Consider the following 12,569-nt stretch of genomic DNA (forward strand, 5'->3'; position numbering starts at 1 on the left):
TGAGAGGAGAGGGGGAACGAGAGGAGAGGGGGAATGAGAGGAGAGGGGGAACGAGAGGAGTGGGGGAACGAGAGGAGAGGGGGAACGAGAGGAGAGGGGGAACGAGAGGAGAGGGGGAATGAGAGGAGAGGGGGAACGAGAGGAGAGGGGGAATGAGAGGAGAGGGGGAACGAGAGGAGAGGGGGAACGAGAGGAGAGGGGAAACGAGAGGAGAGGGGGAACGAGAGGAGAGGTGGGAGAGAGATCGAGCAAAAAGAGAAAGAGCAACAAAGAGTGATTTCTTTCTCCAGATAAAACTCTTAGAAGATTCAGATTGTACAGTTTACAGCTTCTGTTCGAGGGGCTCTCCGGTAAACAAAATCAAAAAGACAGGTACAGATAAAAAATAAACGCTGGACCTAAATCATTTGATGAACGCGCAAACAATGGCGTGTGCGGCGTGTAACATGAAAGCTTAACCGAGTGCCAGCTCCAGTTACCAGAGAGGCTGGCTTCGACATGCTCGGCCTCCCCCAGGTTTATTGGAGATGACGTGTGTGTGTCAGTGACAGTGAATGTCCATGTTGAGGGGGAGTAGATTAGATCAAGTCCCCTGTGAAACAGCCTTGTCTGCTTCCATTGAGCATCCTGTCTCGTTAAATAAACAGGTATGCCTGGCCAATAAGCAGGTGTGCTGACATCAGAGGCGTGTTGGGAATACCGGAGCTGATTGTAAAAACCCATAGAGTATTCTTCAAACACAAACCCTATTTGACTGACTTACAGCTATCACGGGGTATCCGTGGGTAAAGTCTTACAGGAAGATCAAGTGAGTGATGACTGCAATCTTCAGGTCCACTGGTTCTACATACAGTACCAGGCTTGGTGCGCAGTCCCCTATGGGATGTTCTGTCTTTGTGTGAACAGAATGGTAGTGGGAGAGAGAGAGTGAAGATGTGACTGAAGATGGAGCGGACCTCACTGGTTCCAGCCACTGGTTCTCCAGCCCAAACAAGAGGCCAAAGCTTACCCAATAAAGGAGAGGAGCTCACTACTTTAACTGAGTTGGGAAGTGCCACAACGCTGGAAACCCACTCAAACTCTCCCCATCGAATCACCCCACAACTTAGGGAAGTGAATTCAGACCTTCATTGAAAAACGAAAACAGAGGGCTGGTGTATATAGCGTGTTCAAAACAACAGGGATAATTAAATAAATGAAAAAGTGAATAAATCATGTTTTCCCTATTCTACCACTCCTGGGCAATATCAATGTGTTTGAAATGTGAAGCTGCAATTTGCCAGCCAACATCACACTTTGAGCGTAGAATAATACATGTGAAACATCGACCAAAATAACAGCAGCAGCCAGGCCCTCAGCTAACTTACTCTATACTGTAACTTAGATTGTCTTTTTCCCTATATCGTGGTGGGCATAGCTCTCTGAGGGAAAAGCCCCTTCACACAAATCACACAGATATATAAATCTAAAATCCTGCAGCCTTTGATCTGCCTTCATACAGTATCATCAGAGGAGCCCATGGCCTTTGCTGATACAGTAGTACAATACTTCACTACAACAAGGCCTTATGGGGGTTTAGTAGTACAGTTTCACACACAGCAGTGCATCAGCTTGATGTAATGTAGTTTCTATCTCTTCATCTCCTTCTCTTCATCTCTGCCTAATGGTACTGCCTGGACCCCCCAATAAAGAGCCTGAAACTTAATCTAGCACCAGAGGGAAAAAAATGTATCGCAAAATCATCAGAAGCATTGTTTACAGACCAAATGAAAGTGAAAATAAATTCTCAAATGAGTGTTGCTAGTGCAGCCGTCTATAAATCCAGCAGAAGCTGGGCTGCTGTCTTAAAGTGGATGGAGGGAGCTAGGCTCTGAAGTGGAAGAGCAGGTGGAGATGGATACGGTGGCACACTGGCTGTCTTACGCACAGAAACCTCCCTCGTAAAGTGTGTTGAGGAATGGAGAATTTATGAGGCTCAGATATCTCACTGCCGGCCTATCATTTCCATGACACTGTCACCGTAATTCTCTCCAAAACTGCCCAAACCCATAGATAAAAATGGCCATCGCAGTCAGAGACGAAAGAGAGAGGAAAAAGGAGAAAAAGGAAGAGAGGAGAGAGAGAGAGAGAGGTTAGGGCTGCCTTATCTATCTGTAGCACCTACTCTCTGACAGGTTGGAAATTACAGAAAAACACACCAGCTCCATAAACAAGCGGAGAGTTGTGAATACTAGAAAAGGTCTTGTCTATTTTGCTTACAGTCAAGGAATGTGAGGAATTTTGGTCAATTGGAAGATGAGGCAAATTGCTGTTTGCACAGCATAAGAAGTCCCCATCTATCCCCCACTACCAGCACAACTCCTCGGATTCACAATGTCTTTTACCTTTGAGATGTGTGTGTGTGTGTGTGTTACAGAGGAGATTTGGGGTGTTTATAGAGCGCTATCATAGAGTAGGTGAGTACACTAGAGTGTATTAGAGAGGGCAGTGCTGCCCTGCAGATTGGATTCTCACCCATGAAATGTAAGCACACAGAAAACTCTCGGCAGCAACAACCTCCAATTTACGCAGCAATTTTCCACTCGCTCTCGACAGAGCTAAATCGCATTTGTCTCCCTCGCATTGATACCACTCTGCCCTAGAATTTCATTCACATTCAGTTAATTAGCACTTCCTCTCCAAGCACCAGAAAGAGCAATCATTGGAAAAAATGAGCAGAGTCATTTATTACAGTTTATTACAGTTCATTGAGGGAGCCAGAATGCCGAGGATATCAGACTGATTACTCACGTTAGCACTGATAGTGGTCTGCCTGACAAAATAAAGTTATTTACATTACAAAAACAGTTGGCTTGGTAAATTAGGCCTTTCTCCGCATGACAATATCTCCTCTGACTGCGCTGCTTCGACGTTTTCTTGGTCAAAGCGGTGTCTTTCAGCCTTTACGACCCTCTTTGAAAACGTTAATTACTACTCATTACTTGCTACTGCTAAAAGCTAACAATGTGGAGTTACAATTCCGATTCATTAAATTAGAAGCAAAGGTTTGAACAGTGGTGAGAAATGGGAAATATCTGCTTGTTCAGAGAGAGTGACTCCATAGTAGCTCATCTCTCCTAACATGAATAGCATAAAGCAGAGAGTAGCCGTGAGGGAGGGGACAGCTGGTACTGACCCCACCTCCAACAGTCCCCCTGGAGACATGCAGCACATGATCACTCCTATAGTCTCCCAAGGACATGCTGTACTAATATGGCACTCAGATACACTCAGACTCTCTCACTCACACACTGATTTACATTCATCTGAATCGCATATGAACACACACATGGGTGCATTTATCCATGCATAAATGCATGTGCAAAAACCTATAGAGCATATGCACGTAGTCCTACACACACACACACACACACACACACACACACACACACACACACACACACACACACACACACACACACACACACACACACACACACACACACACACACACAGGGCACATGGAGGCAGTAATTTGTAAGTTCCATTTTTTAAGGCACCACAGCAGTGGTCCTGTGGGACCTAATAAAACCTCCTAAGCACATGGGGAGGAACCCCGAGGCGATGCTCTTTCCCACACAGCTCACCTTGATAGATGATTGGAGAGAAACACAGAGGCGTGCTCCACTAACAAACTGCTGCAAGACAAAACAACCAGATTTAGGCTCTCAACGAAATGGAGACAGACGGGGAAGGAGGCCACTGATTTGGGGGAAATTACATAAGCTTCTTCACACCTTTTGAGGTGATTATCCAACTAGTGGAGAGTAATGAACCTCATTCCTGTTCAGTTGCCCGCCAGGAAAGAAGAAGAGTGTGAGCGTTTGTTTTGTTTATTCAACACATAGCAGGAAGGTGTATAACGGCCCACTTGTTATTCTAATAACCATCTAATGGTGATTTGTTCTGTATGCGAGTGTTGACAGGAGAGGCAGAGATGTGATGGGAATTAAAGGTATTACTTCATATTAACTTTAGGCGTTAAAAAAGAATGTGGCGTAACTGACAATTCAGTCCCACCTCTGAAATAGAAAAAAAATGACAATAAAAGGGATCATTTGATTTGAAGAAACAAAAGCAATTATAAATGTGCCTGGTAGAGGTCATCTATTTGGTGTGTGCCGGGTGGCACACTCCTCCCCCTCACTTTCATTTCCAAATACCTTTGGACTTTTTCACAGGGAACTTAAAATCAATTTCAAGCCCCATTTATTTTTATACACCAGTACATGTTGAACCACAACATTACAGTTCAAATATTGATCTTCTTTAGAGGATGACCCCTGGTGCCTTTTAATAGTAATATATACCGTTACCGGCTTCCAAATGAGAAGCTAGCCACGGCAATATTGCAAGTCGAGGCAGAAATAAATATAAGAAAATCACTAAAAAGTGTCTCTGATATGATAAATGATTTCCTCACGCTGCAGTCGCACAGCACACACTGGTGCTGATAATGACCTTTTGAAAAACTAAATTTCAATGTTTACCTAGAGAACTATTTTTCACGAGCCCCGTCTAACTGACAGAGGAAAAACAGCTTGGCCGGAAGGGAAGGAGCACAAGGAGGAACGGAGAAACCGGTAATAATGCTTTGCTGTTCACTACTGCCATTAAGCAGTGTGGTGATAAAAAGGTTGTGGCTTTAATAGCAGGTGATGGCTGTTTCACTTCTATGGTCACTCTGTTAACTCAGCACACAAGATATTATGTCTCATTTGAGAGGATCCTGCTGAGAGGAGGAGGCTTGAAGGACAGTATGAGAGTGACTCTACATTATAAACATAATAATCACAGCTGGCTAAGTTACTGCAGTAAAGAAATAATTGGAGTCAAGCTGTTCGGGCTGCTTAAGCGTTTTACTGAGCCATTCAGAGAAACAGAAAACCTCAGGATAGATTATATTTCAGTAAAAACAGTCACCCATACAAACATAGTTCTAATGGATTTTCACAGTGGGGTTATCATCCTCCATGTTTTATCCCTGTGTGTGTGTGTCTGTGTGTGTCTGTGTGTGTGAAAGAGAGGGCGATAGAGAGAGCTCCCGCAGTGTAAAGACAAGGAGGCATTGTGTCGCGTCTTTCGTCTCTTTCCCCTCTCGCTGCCCCCTCAGCCTGCTCCGCTCGCGGTCTCTCTTTAGCTAAAGGAGCGCTCAAGCGGACGTAATGGTGGCAATTGCAAAACCAAGCGAATACTCTTGAGCTGTATTAAATCTCTGCATAGAGAATGAGGCCACCGAGATACAGGGTTGACGACACTCAAGTTCACTTCCCTTTTTGATCACAGGCTGCTCCTATAATAGTCCTATGATAATAGTTGTAAAATGCACATGGTGGCATGTATTGGTGTTGCCCCCAATAAAACACTCAAATACTGCATTACACTTTCTTTAAATGAGGAGAAAAATGATGTTATGATTCCGGGATCTGGGATCAGTTTTCCTGAGACAGTAAATATTTGACATGAATAGTGATTACAAGCTCAATTAAATGATGGTCATGCTATAAAAAAAATCTGGATGAATACTGGAGGTTGAAGATATCCACAACAGCACTTTGTTTTCAGGAAGTGGAGTATATTAGCATCAGAAGCACTGTGCATGCTAATCGCATGACACTGTAGGCTATGCATATAGAAAGCTTGGTCAACTCCAGGCTAATGCGTACCATTAATGACTGGAGATGTTTAGCATTATTGGCAAAATGTAAATATACATTTATTAATGCACTGCACCCCACTCTAATGTTAAGTACGCATTCTCCTGTGAAACATTGTGAATCAACACAAATCCTTCCCCTCCAAAGAGACAGAACCCTCAAGCTCCCACAATACGGCTTCATGCATGTGTAAATCTATTGAACTGTTTGTGACATTCTTCTTTGTGGGGAGGAAATGTAATTTGGTTCCATTTACAGCGGTCTAACAGAGTCAGTCGGTAGGTAGCCTTAAGAGAACTACGAGTCACAGGGAGGGAGTGTGGCGTGACTCACATCCCCTCTGAAGAACTAGGCAGCCCTCACTCTGCTCAGCTCACACACCAAATGAAATTTCAACATAAACGACTGAGCTGTGATTTACAATTCTCCTCCAGAGCGGCGAGGAAAGGTGAGAAAACATTTCAATCAGTCCCCTCCGCTTTTGTTCTGCTGTTATGAATTTGCTGTTTAAGGGACAAAACAGCTGAATGGCAGAGAGAGAGAGAGAGAGAGAGAGAGAGAGAGAGAGAGAGAGAGAGAGAGAGAGAGAGAGAGAGAGAGAGAGAGAGAGAGAGAGAGAGAGAGAGAGAGGGCCTCCATAGGAATAATCCTAGGCAAAATACACAATGAAACGTATTCCCTGCCAATGAAATAGGGTTTGAAGTTTTTGAATTGAGTTTGATTGAATCAAAGTGAATTGCGTTGCATCAAATTGACTGCATTAAGGAGTCAAGCCCAGCTTTCTTGGTGACAAAATGAAATTATTTAAAATGCTATGAATGCATTTCGAATTTATGAAACAGAAGATGGAAATATAAAATAACTTGTCAATGGATATAAAAAAAGGGGAAAGGTGTCGTAAACAGCCTTCACTTCTCCAGGCCCTCTCGTAATCTTCAAAGAATACCGGGTCCAGCTTTAACAGTAACCATTTAACGATAAAGGCCATGTACAGTGAGGGTCTCATTCAGCTTCGCGCAAAAACAGACAACCATTCTCAGTTAACCTTTCCCCATGAGGTCAGTGGAGGGGGAGAACCCAGCCCTCCTGCCTCCTCCACGCTCTCATTCCAAAGCCCAAAGAGGCTGTGGCTCATTTCTCAAACCCATCTCCCAGGCACCCACACAGTCCATGTAGGAACAGAAACCTATTGGCCCCCAGTTTCAGACAGCGTCTCCATTTACAGCTGTCAATAGTACAGCTTGGCCTACAATAATTATCCCCTAGAAAGGCCCTGTCTCTTCACCGTTAGAATTAACCCTATCCTTGGAGACCTGGAACCTGAATCCCCCATACTGTCAGATACCCCCCCCCCCCCCCCCCCCCAGGCAAAACAGCCTCTCACTGGGTAGGCAGTAGAGGATGAAGGCCTGAACCGAGGGGGAGGGATAGAGGGATGCAAAGATAGATAAAGTGGTGTATTCCCAGTTCTCTCCACTTCCCTTCCTCCACGGCCCCTGTCTTCCCTCCACTCCCGGCTGTGTAGAAGGGATCACAGTGTCGACGCAGGCAGGAGTCGGTTACACTGAGAGAAGAGAGATCAGTGGCCGCTGCTGTGGAGGAGGAGGCAGACCTCCCCTGGGCTGCCTGCCTGGTACACCACTGACAGAGGAACAGGTGAAACCAGAAACCAGACGATCCCTCCCCATCTACACACGCATGAAAGCTCCCTTTAAAGGTTGACTAATCATATAAGATGCTATTCAAAAAACGGGTGAGGGGAAATGAATAACGCAAAACAACCACAGAAACAATCAATAGATATAACAATAAGGGTCAATATCAACACAGCAGAATGTAATGATACAAAATCCAATTACAAATCAAAGAAAGCAATTTCAGAAATGTGAGATCTCCAGATATGGTAGCAGGCTCAAACAGAGAGACATGTAAGACATGCCTTAAGAAACTCCCTCGTTTTAATTGAACTGCTTCCTACTTAGATAATATAGCTGCATTTACGACCACAGCCAGATGCCTACCCAAAGCCTGCTAAATAGAAAATCCATGGGATACAAACTGAGGCCCAGCAACTGTACAAGCCACAACTAAATACTGTGGATTTACGTATCCTACCCCAACATTTGTTTCAGAAATATATTTCTACTTTCATATACAGCAGTGAAGTAAACACCCGTACTGTAATTCATCAGTGATGTCAATATCAGACAACATAAGTCATGGAATATGCTTCCGTTAAATCCTGATCGACGGAGGAAAAAGATGACATCATCTCCGCAGACAGACAGGCAGCTTTTCACGTGTAGTAGAGAGTCCCAAAATACCCTCTGAATTACAGCAGCGAGAGGTAGCATGATACTGCCATTTTGGAATCAGAATAGCCGCATTTCTCTCATTACACAACGAGGAGTCTCTTCTTGTGTTAATGAAAACAAACATTTAGCCAAGATTCATATACACAACAACCCACTACAAAGAGCATCAAATCCGCCTGCCGTGGTACATCAAAACAGTGAAACTGCCGCTACGCAAAACAGGAAAAACTATTGGTTCAGTAATCTTTTATGTAATAAAACTCTGTACACCTGTGATATCATACAGCTTCATGTTCCAACATAATACCCAAAGCACTCAGAGTAATTTTAATGCGGTCTCCCCTTTTTTGAATTCAAACAAACTGCCAGGGAAAAGGCTTTCACCTCAATCTATTCTCCTTTTAGTCTCTGTGTGTCTCTTCCCTCACACAGGCGGCTGGTGCGTCTCGGCCGAGGTGCAGAGAGAAAGAGAGGTGCAGAGGATGCAGTGACCGTCTGAAAAGGAGCGATGGCCACGATACAAAAGAGGGGTCAGCACAGAGAAAGGGGGCTAGAGGCTGAATCTTGATTCAATGAATGAGTAATTTCCCAAATAACACTGCAGGAGTAGGATAGGCCCGGTGGGCCCCCATAACAAGGGAATGTGAATCATTGATTCATGTAAAATGCTTTGATATTTTGTGAAAACATCCTTTTTGAATTTTCTATGAATTCTGAGGTGTTACTCCACTTAATAAGGATATGGATTGAACAGAGCAAAACATGTATTTGTTTGAAGCAGGGACTAACATTATATGCCCCATATGTGACATACAAAAAGTAATATATTATTTTTTACTAGAGTCAGCCACAAATCATATGGATAAATACAGTACAGTATTCTTGTGTTTCAGAAAATAATGTTGTCTTTGTAGACCAGCCTCTCTATTTCCATAAGTCAGTTACAGCAGAGGTAAAGTTGAAGAAATTCCCAATTGTCATACATATCACCCTTTGTTTCATACACAAATATAGACCCCAACCCCCATACACACCCATGCAAAAATATGGACACACACACACACACACACACACACACACACACACACACACACACACACACACACACACACACACACACACACACACATTTCCGAGGCCATGAATAAAAGCAGTGTTTCCTTGGGGAATCCTAGCCCTGGCTTCTCCACATGAAGTGTGTGCTAGCGGCACCTGGTCCTCCACATGCCTGTCCCCCTCTGATGGCCTAGCCGTCGTGGGCCCGCGCTGGACAGATGGGGAGGAGGGGAGAGGGCCATTACCCTGATGGGGAGCAGGATTTAAAGGGGGAAGCAGGAGGCTCCATCCTGCCAGCCTTACCATTATTTGCTTCAATCACTGCAGTAACACACTGTTTACTGCAACACATCCTAGTGGTAGTAAAAACACAATTGAACAGGCGCCCACCCCCCCTCGCTGAATTAAAATGTTTTGAATAATTTAAGAGATGCATACGGGCCCGCTCTTAACAGTCACCTTGTTGGATAGTTGTTTTCCTCTACAGAGTGAATCTTAAGATTTCACAAAGCAAGAGGGACCAGTGACAAGGAATCAATTAAAACCAAAAATCTAAGCTTCATATAATTACTCAAACAAATATCAATGTAGATGATCATGACAGAAAAGCGAAAGAGTCGCTCAATGTCCCCCTCTCACAAAATGCACATAAGTGACTGAGCGTAATTTTTTAAATCTGAATTTCTCAGTGAAAAGTGTTGACACACAATGGAAAGTGACAGGACAGTATGGCCATAAAATGAGCAGTAAAATATGCAGTGTTACAATCACAGCAAAATGAGTCATGAAGCCGAGATCTAAACAAACATGTCGTATCCCGGTCTCACGTCACTAATTCATGAATTCCCTCGTTCAAAACAGCACGGGGTGGATTAGAGGAAAATAAAAGGAGGAAATAAAGGCTGAAAAGGAGAAAATAAAGGAGATGACCCCCCCCCGTCTGTGTTGGAAGGGTCAGGGTCGGGGTTGGGGAAGTACTTGGGGAAACACAATGCTATCACGTGCTGCCGAGCAAACGGAGGAATGAAAGAGACGGAGAGAGAGAGCGACAGAAAGAGAAAGAGAGAGGGAGGGAGAGGAGGAGACAGAAAAAGAGAGGAAGGGATGGAGAGACGTACCTGGTGTAGGTAGAGGAAGGCAGGGGGACAGTGGAGGGAGTGAGGTAGCATCCCGGAGCCGGAGAGAAGCAGACAGCCTGAGTTGGCCATGGAGCTCAGCGTGTGGTAACGGGATGCTTTGCGCATTTAGCAGGAAGATCCTTCGCTCTCTTTCCTCGCTACTCTGTCTCTTGCTCTCTCTTGCTCGCTCTCTCGTTCCCGCTCTCTCTCTCTCTCTCTCTCCTTCTGGCACAGCGTACCACTCTGTTTTTTCTCTCTCCTGCCCTGGTCTTCCTTCTCTCTTGTTGTGGTCTTTTATTCCCTCCAGAGAATTTCTCTTTCAGCTTTTGCAGTAGGTAACCACGGTAGCCAGCCGCACACTGACAATGTGCATGTGCCACCTCTCTCTCTCTCTCTCTCTCTCTCTCTCTCTTTTTCCTTCCCTATCTCTCTCTCTCTCCTTCCCTATCCCTCTCCCTCTCTCTCTCTTTCCTTCCCTATCTATCTCTCTCTCTCTCTTTCCTTCCCTATCTCTCTCTCTCTCGCTTGTCCCCGGCGCGGCTCTGTTTACTTTGGAAGCGATAAAAGCCAACATAAGCATTCAGACACAGAAGGGGAGGTTCTGTGCAAACCGGGGAAAGGGAGGGAAGGGGGGTTGTAGAGTCGACGGGGGTGGGAGTTGGGGTGATAAAAGAGGTGATGTATTCCTACATCAAACAGGCCGTGTGAATAACAGAGGGGATGAAATGACATCAGAACAGTCGCTGATCCTGGGCATTAGCACCTCGTGGGATGCTGCGTACAGCCTTTTAATTGCAGGCTCCCCCCTCAGAGCCAAATGCTGTCCACGGTCTCCCTCCGTCTATGCAAGAGCTGCACTCAAGGACACATACAACATGTTTGGCAAATATTAATTCACAGCATCCATAGAAGTCTGGTAAATGTATTCACAAAGCCCCGTTATTCGCTTTAGCTTCGGCCGTGACATCTCTCTTCATCTGTGAGCAGTAAATATACATCCGCCCTGACAGAGAGAGAGTCTATCCATAAAAGATTTACGCTACAAATGTAAAGTCCCTTTTTAATCTTTTTTCCTTCTGTAGAAACAACAAGGGGCTTGATATAAAATGCAATGGAGCTCACACAAAGGCTGTGTGATGTTAGCCTCCATTTATGACACGGGTAGCTACAATAATATCGTTGTGAATTTGGTCACTTTCCCAACCAGACACAGACAGACCATCATAATCACGCCCTGCTGTGGGAGATGACGCATGTCCACTGTGCCGAATTAACTCACTCTGGGACACTCCATTCAGATTCAATCAGCCCCATTCAGATAGTATGCAGGGGGGAAATTACACCAGGAAGGAGTTCAACCAACCCCTACTTCCTATTCATTAGCCCCAGACACTGGGACAGAGCACAGATTGCAGATTAGGGAATACCAATAAGTGGCACAGCACAATGTGTAATACTGTAATAACATGATGTAATTGTTGGCTGATATGTTTTGTACATCTAATTGTTGAGCTGAACAGAATGGAGGGAGAAGTTGGTCCTCTGCTAAATGACCAATCAGCATGATCTTAATTGAGACTTGGATAAGGCTGAGGCTGTGTTAACTGGAACTCCAGTGGTATGACTGCATGTCTGCACACGTCTTGTTCAGGTCCAAGAGCCTGTGTTAAGTACAAGCAGTCGGCCAGTATTACCGCTGTATGTCACTGTACTGTAGAACACTCTCTGATCAGATGACTTGGCTAGAGCCAGCAGGTGCTGCTACTGCTGCAGAGAGACAGATAGCTTCTCTCTCTCTCTCTCTCCCTCTCCCTCTCTCTCTCCCTCCCTCTCTCTCCCTCTCTCTCCCTCTCTCTTCCTCTCTCTTCCTCTCTCTCTCCTTATCGCTTCCTCCCTCTCTCTTCCTCTCTCTCCCTCTCTCTCTCTCCCTCCCTCTCTCTCTCTCTCCCTCTCTCTCTCTCTCTCTCTCCCTCCCTCTCTCCCTCTCTCTCTCCCTCCCTCTCTCTCTCCCTCTCTCTTCCTCTCTCTTCCTCTCTCTCTCTCCCTATCACTTCCTCCCTCTCTCTTCCTCTCTCTCTCTCTCTCCCTCTCTCTCTCTCTCTCTCCCTCCCTCTTCCTCTCTCTTCCTCTCTCTCTCCCTTTCGCTTCCTCCCTCTCTCTTCCTCTCTCTCTCTCTCTCTCTCCCCCTCTCCCTCCCTCTCTCTCCCTCCCTGTTTATAATTCAAATTAGCTGTGTCAGATCACTCCCTTCAAAGAGAGAATTGCTGGAATGTTCTCCACTGTGCCTTTCTTTGAGTTATGTGGAATCAAAGCTATCAAAATGTGCTGGAGATCCTCAGTTAACTCCAGTAACCTCCAGACCTATTCTTCGAATGAAAAAAAGA

At 45.0% G+C, this 12,569-nt stretch overlaps 1 protein-coding gene across 5 annotated transcripts in view; it reads right to left on the reverse strand.

The window, feature by feature from the left end:
* LOC115202501 (RNA binding protein fox-1 homolog 3-like) overlaps positions 1–12,569 on the reverse strand; it is a 130,527-nt gene that overhangs the window by 87,367 nt on the left and 30,591 nt on the right. Inside the window, exon 1 of one of the 5 annotated variants that reach the window (XM_029766652.1) lies at positions 10,186–10,580. The exons of 2 other annotated variants lie outside the window; for them this stretch is intronic. In XM_029766652.1, coding sequence (XP_029622512.1) covers positions 10,186–10,311 — 126 coding nt within the window. In that variant the 5' untranslated portion in view covers positions 10,312–10,580. Of the gene's footprint in view, positions 1–10,185; positions 10,585–12,569 lie in introns of those variants that run through there. 2 more of the 5 variants (XM_029766653.1, XM_029766651.1) reach the window with 2 other exon arrangements.

The sequence above is a fragment of the Salmo trutta genome, chromosome 1 (genome assembly GCF_901001165.1).
Source record: "Salmo trutta chromosome 1, fSalTru1.1, whole genome shotgun sequence".
NCBI lineage: Eukaryota > Metazoa > Chordata > Actinopteri > Salmoniformes > Salmonidae > Salmo > Salmo trutta.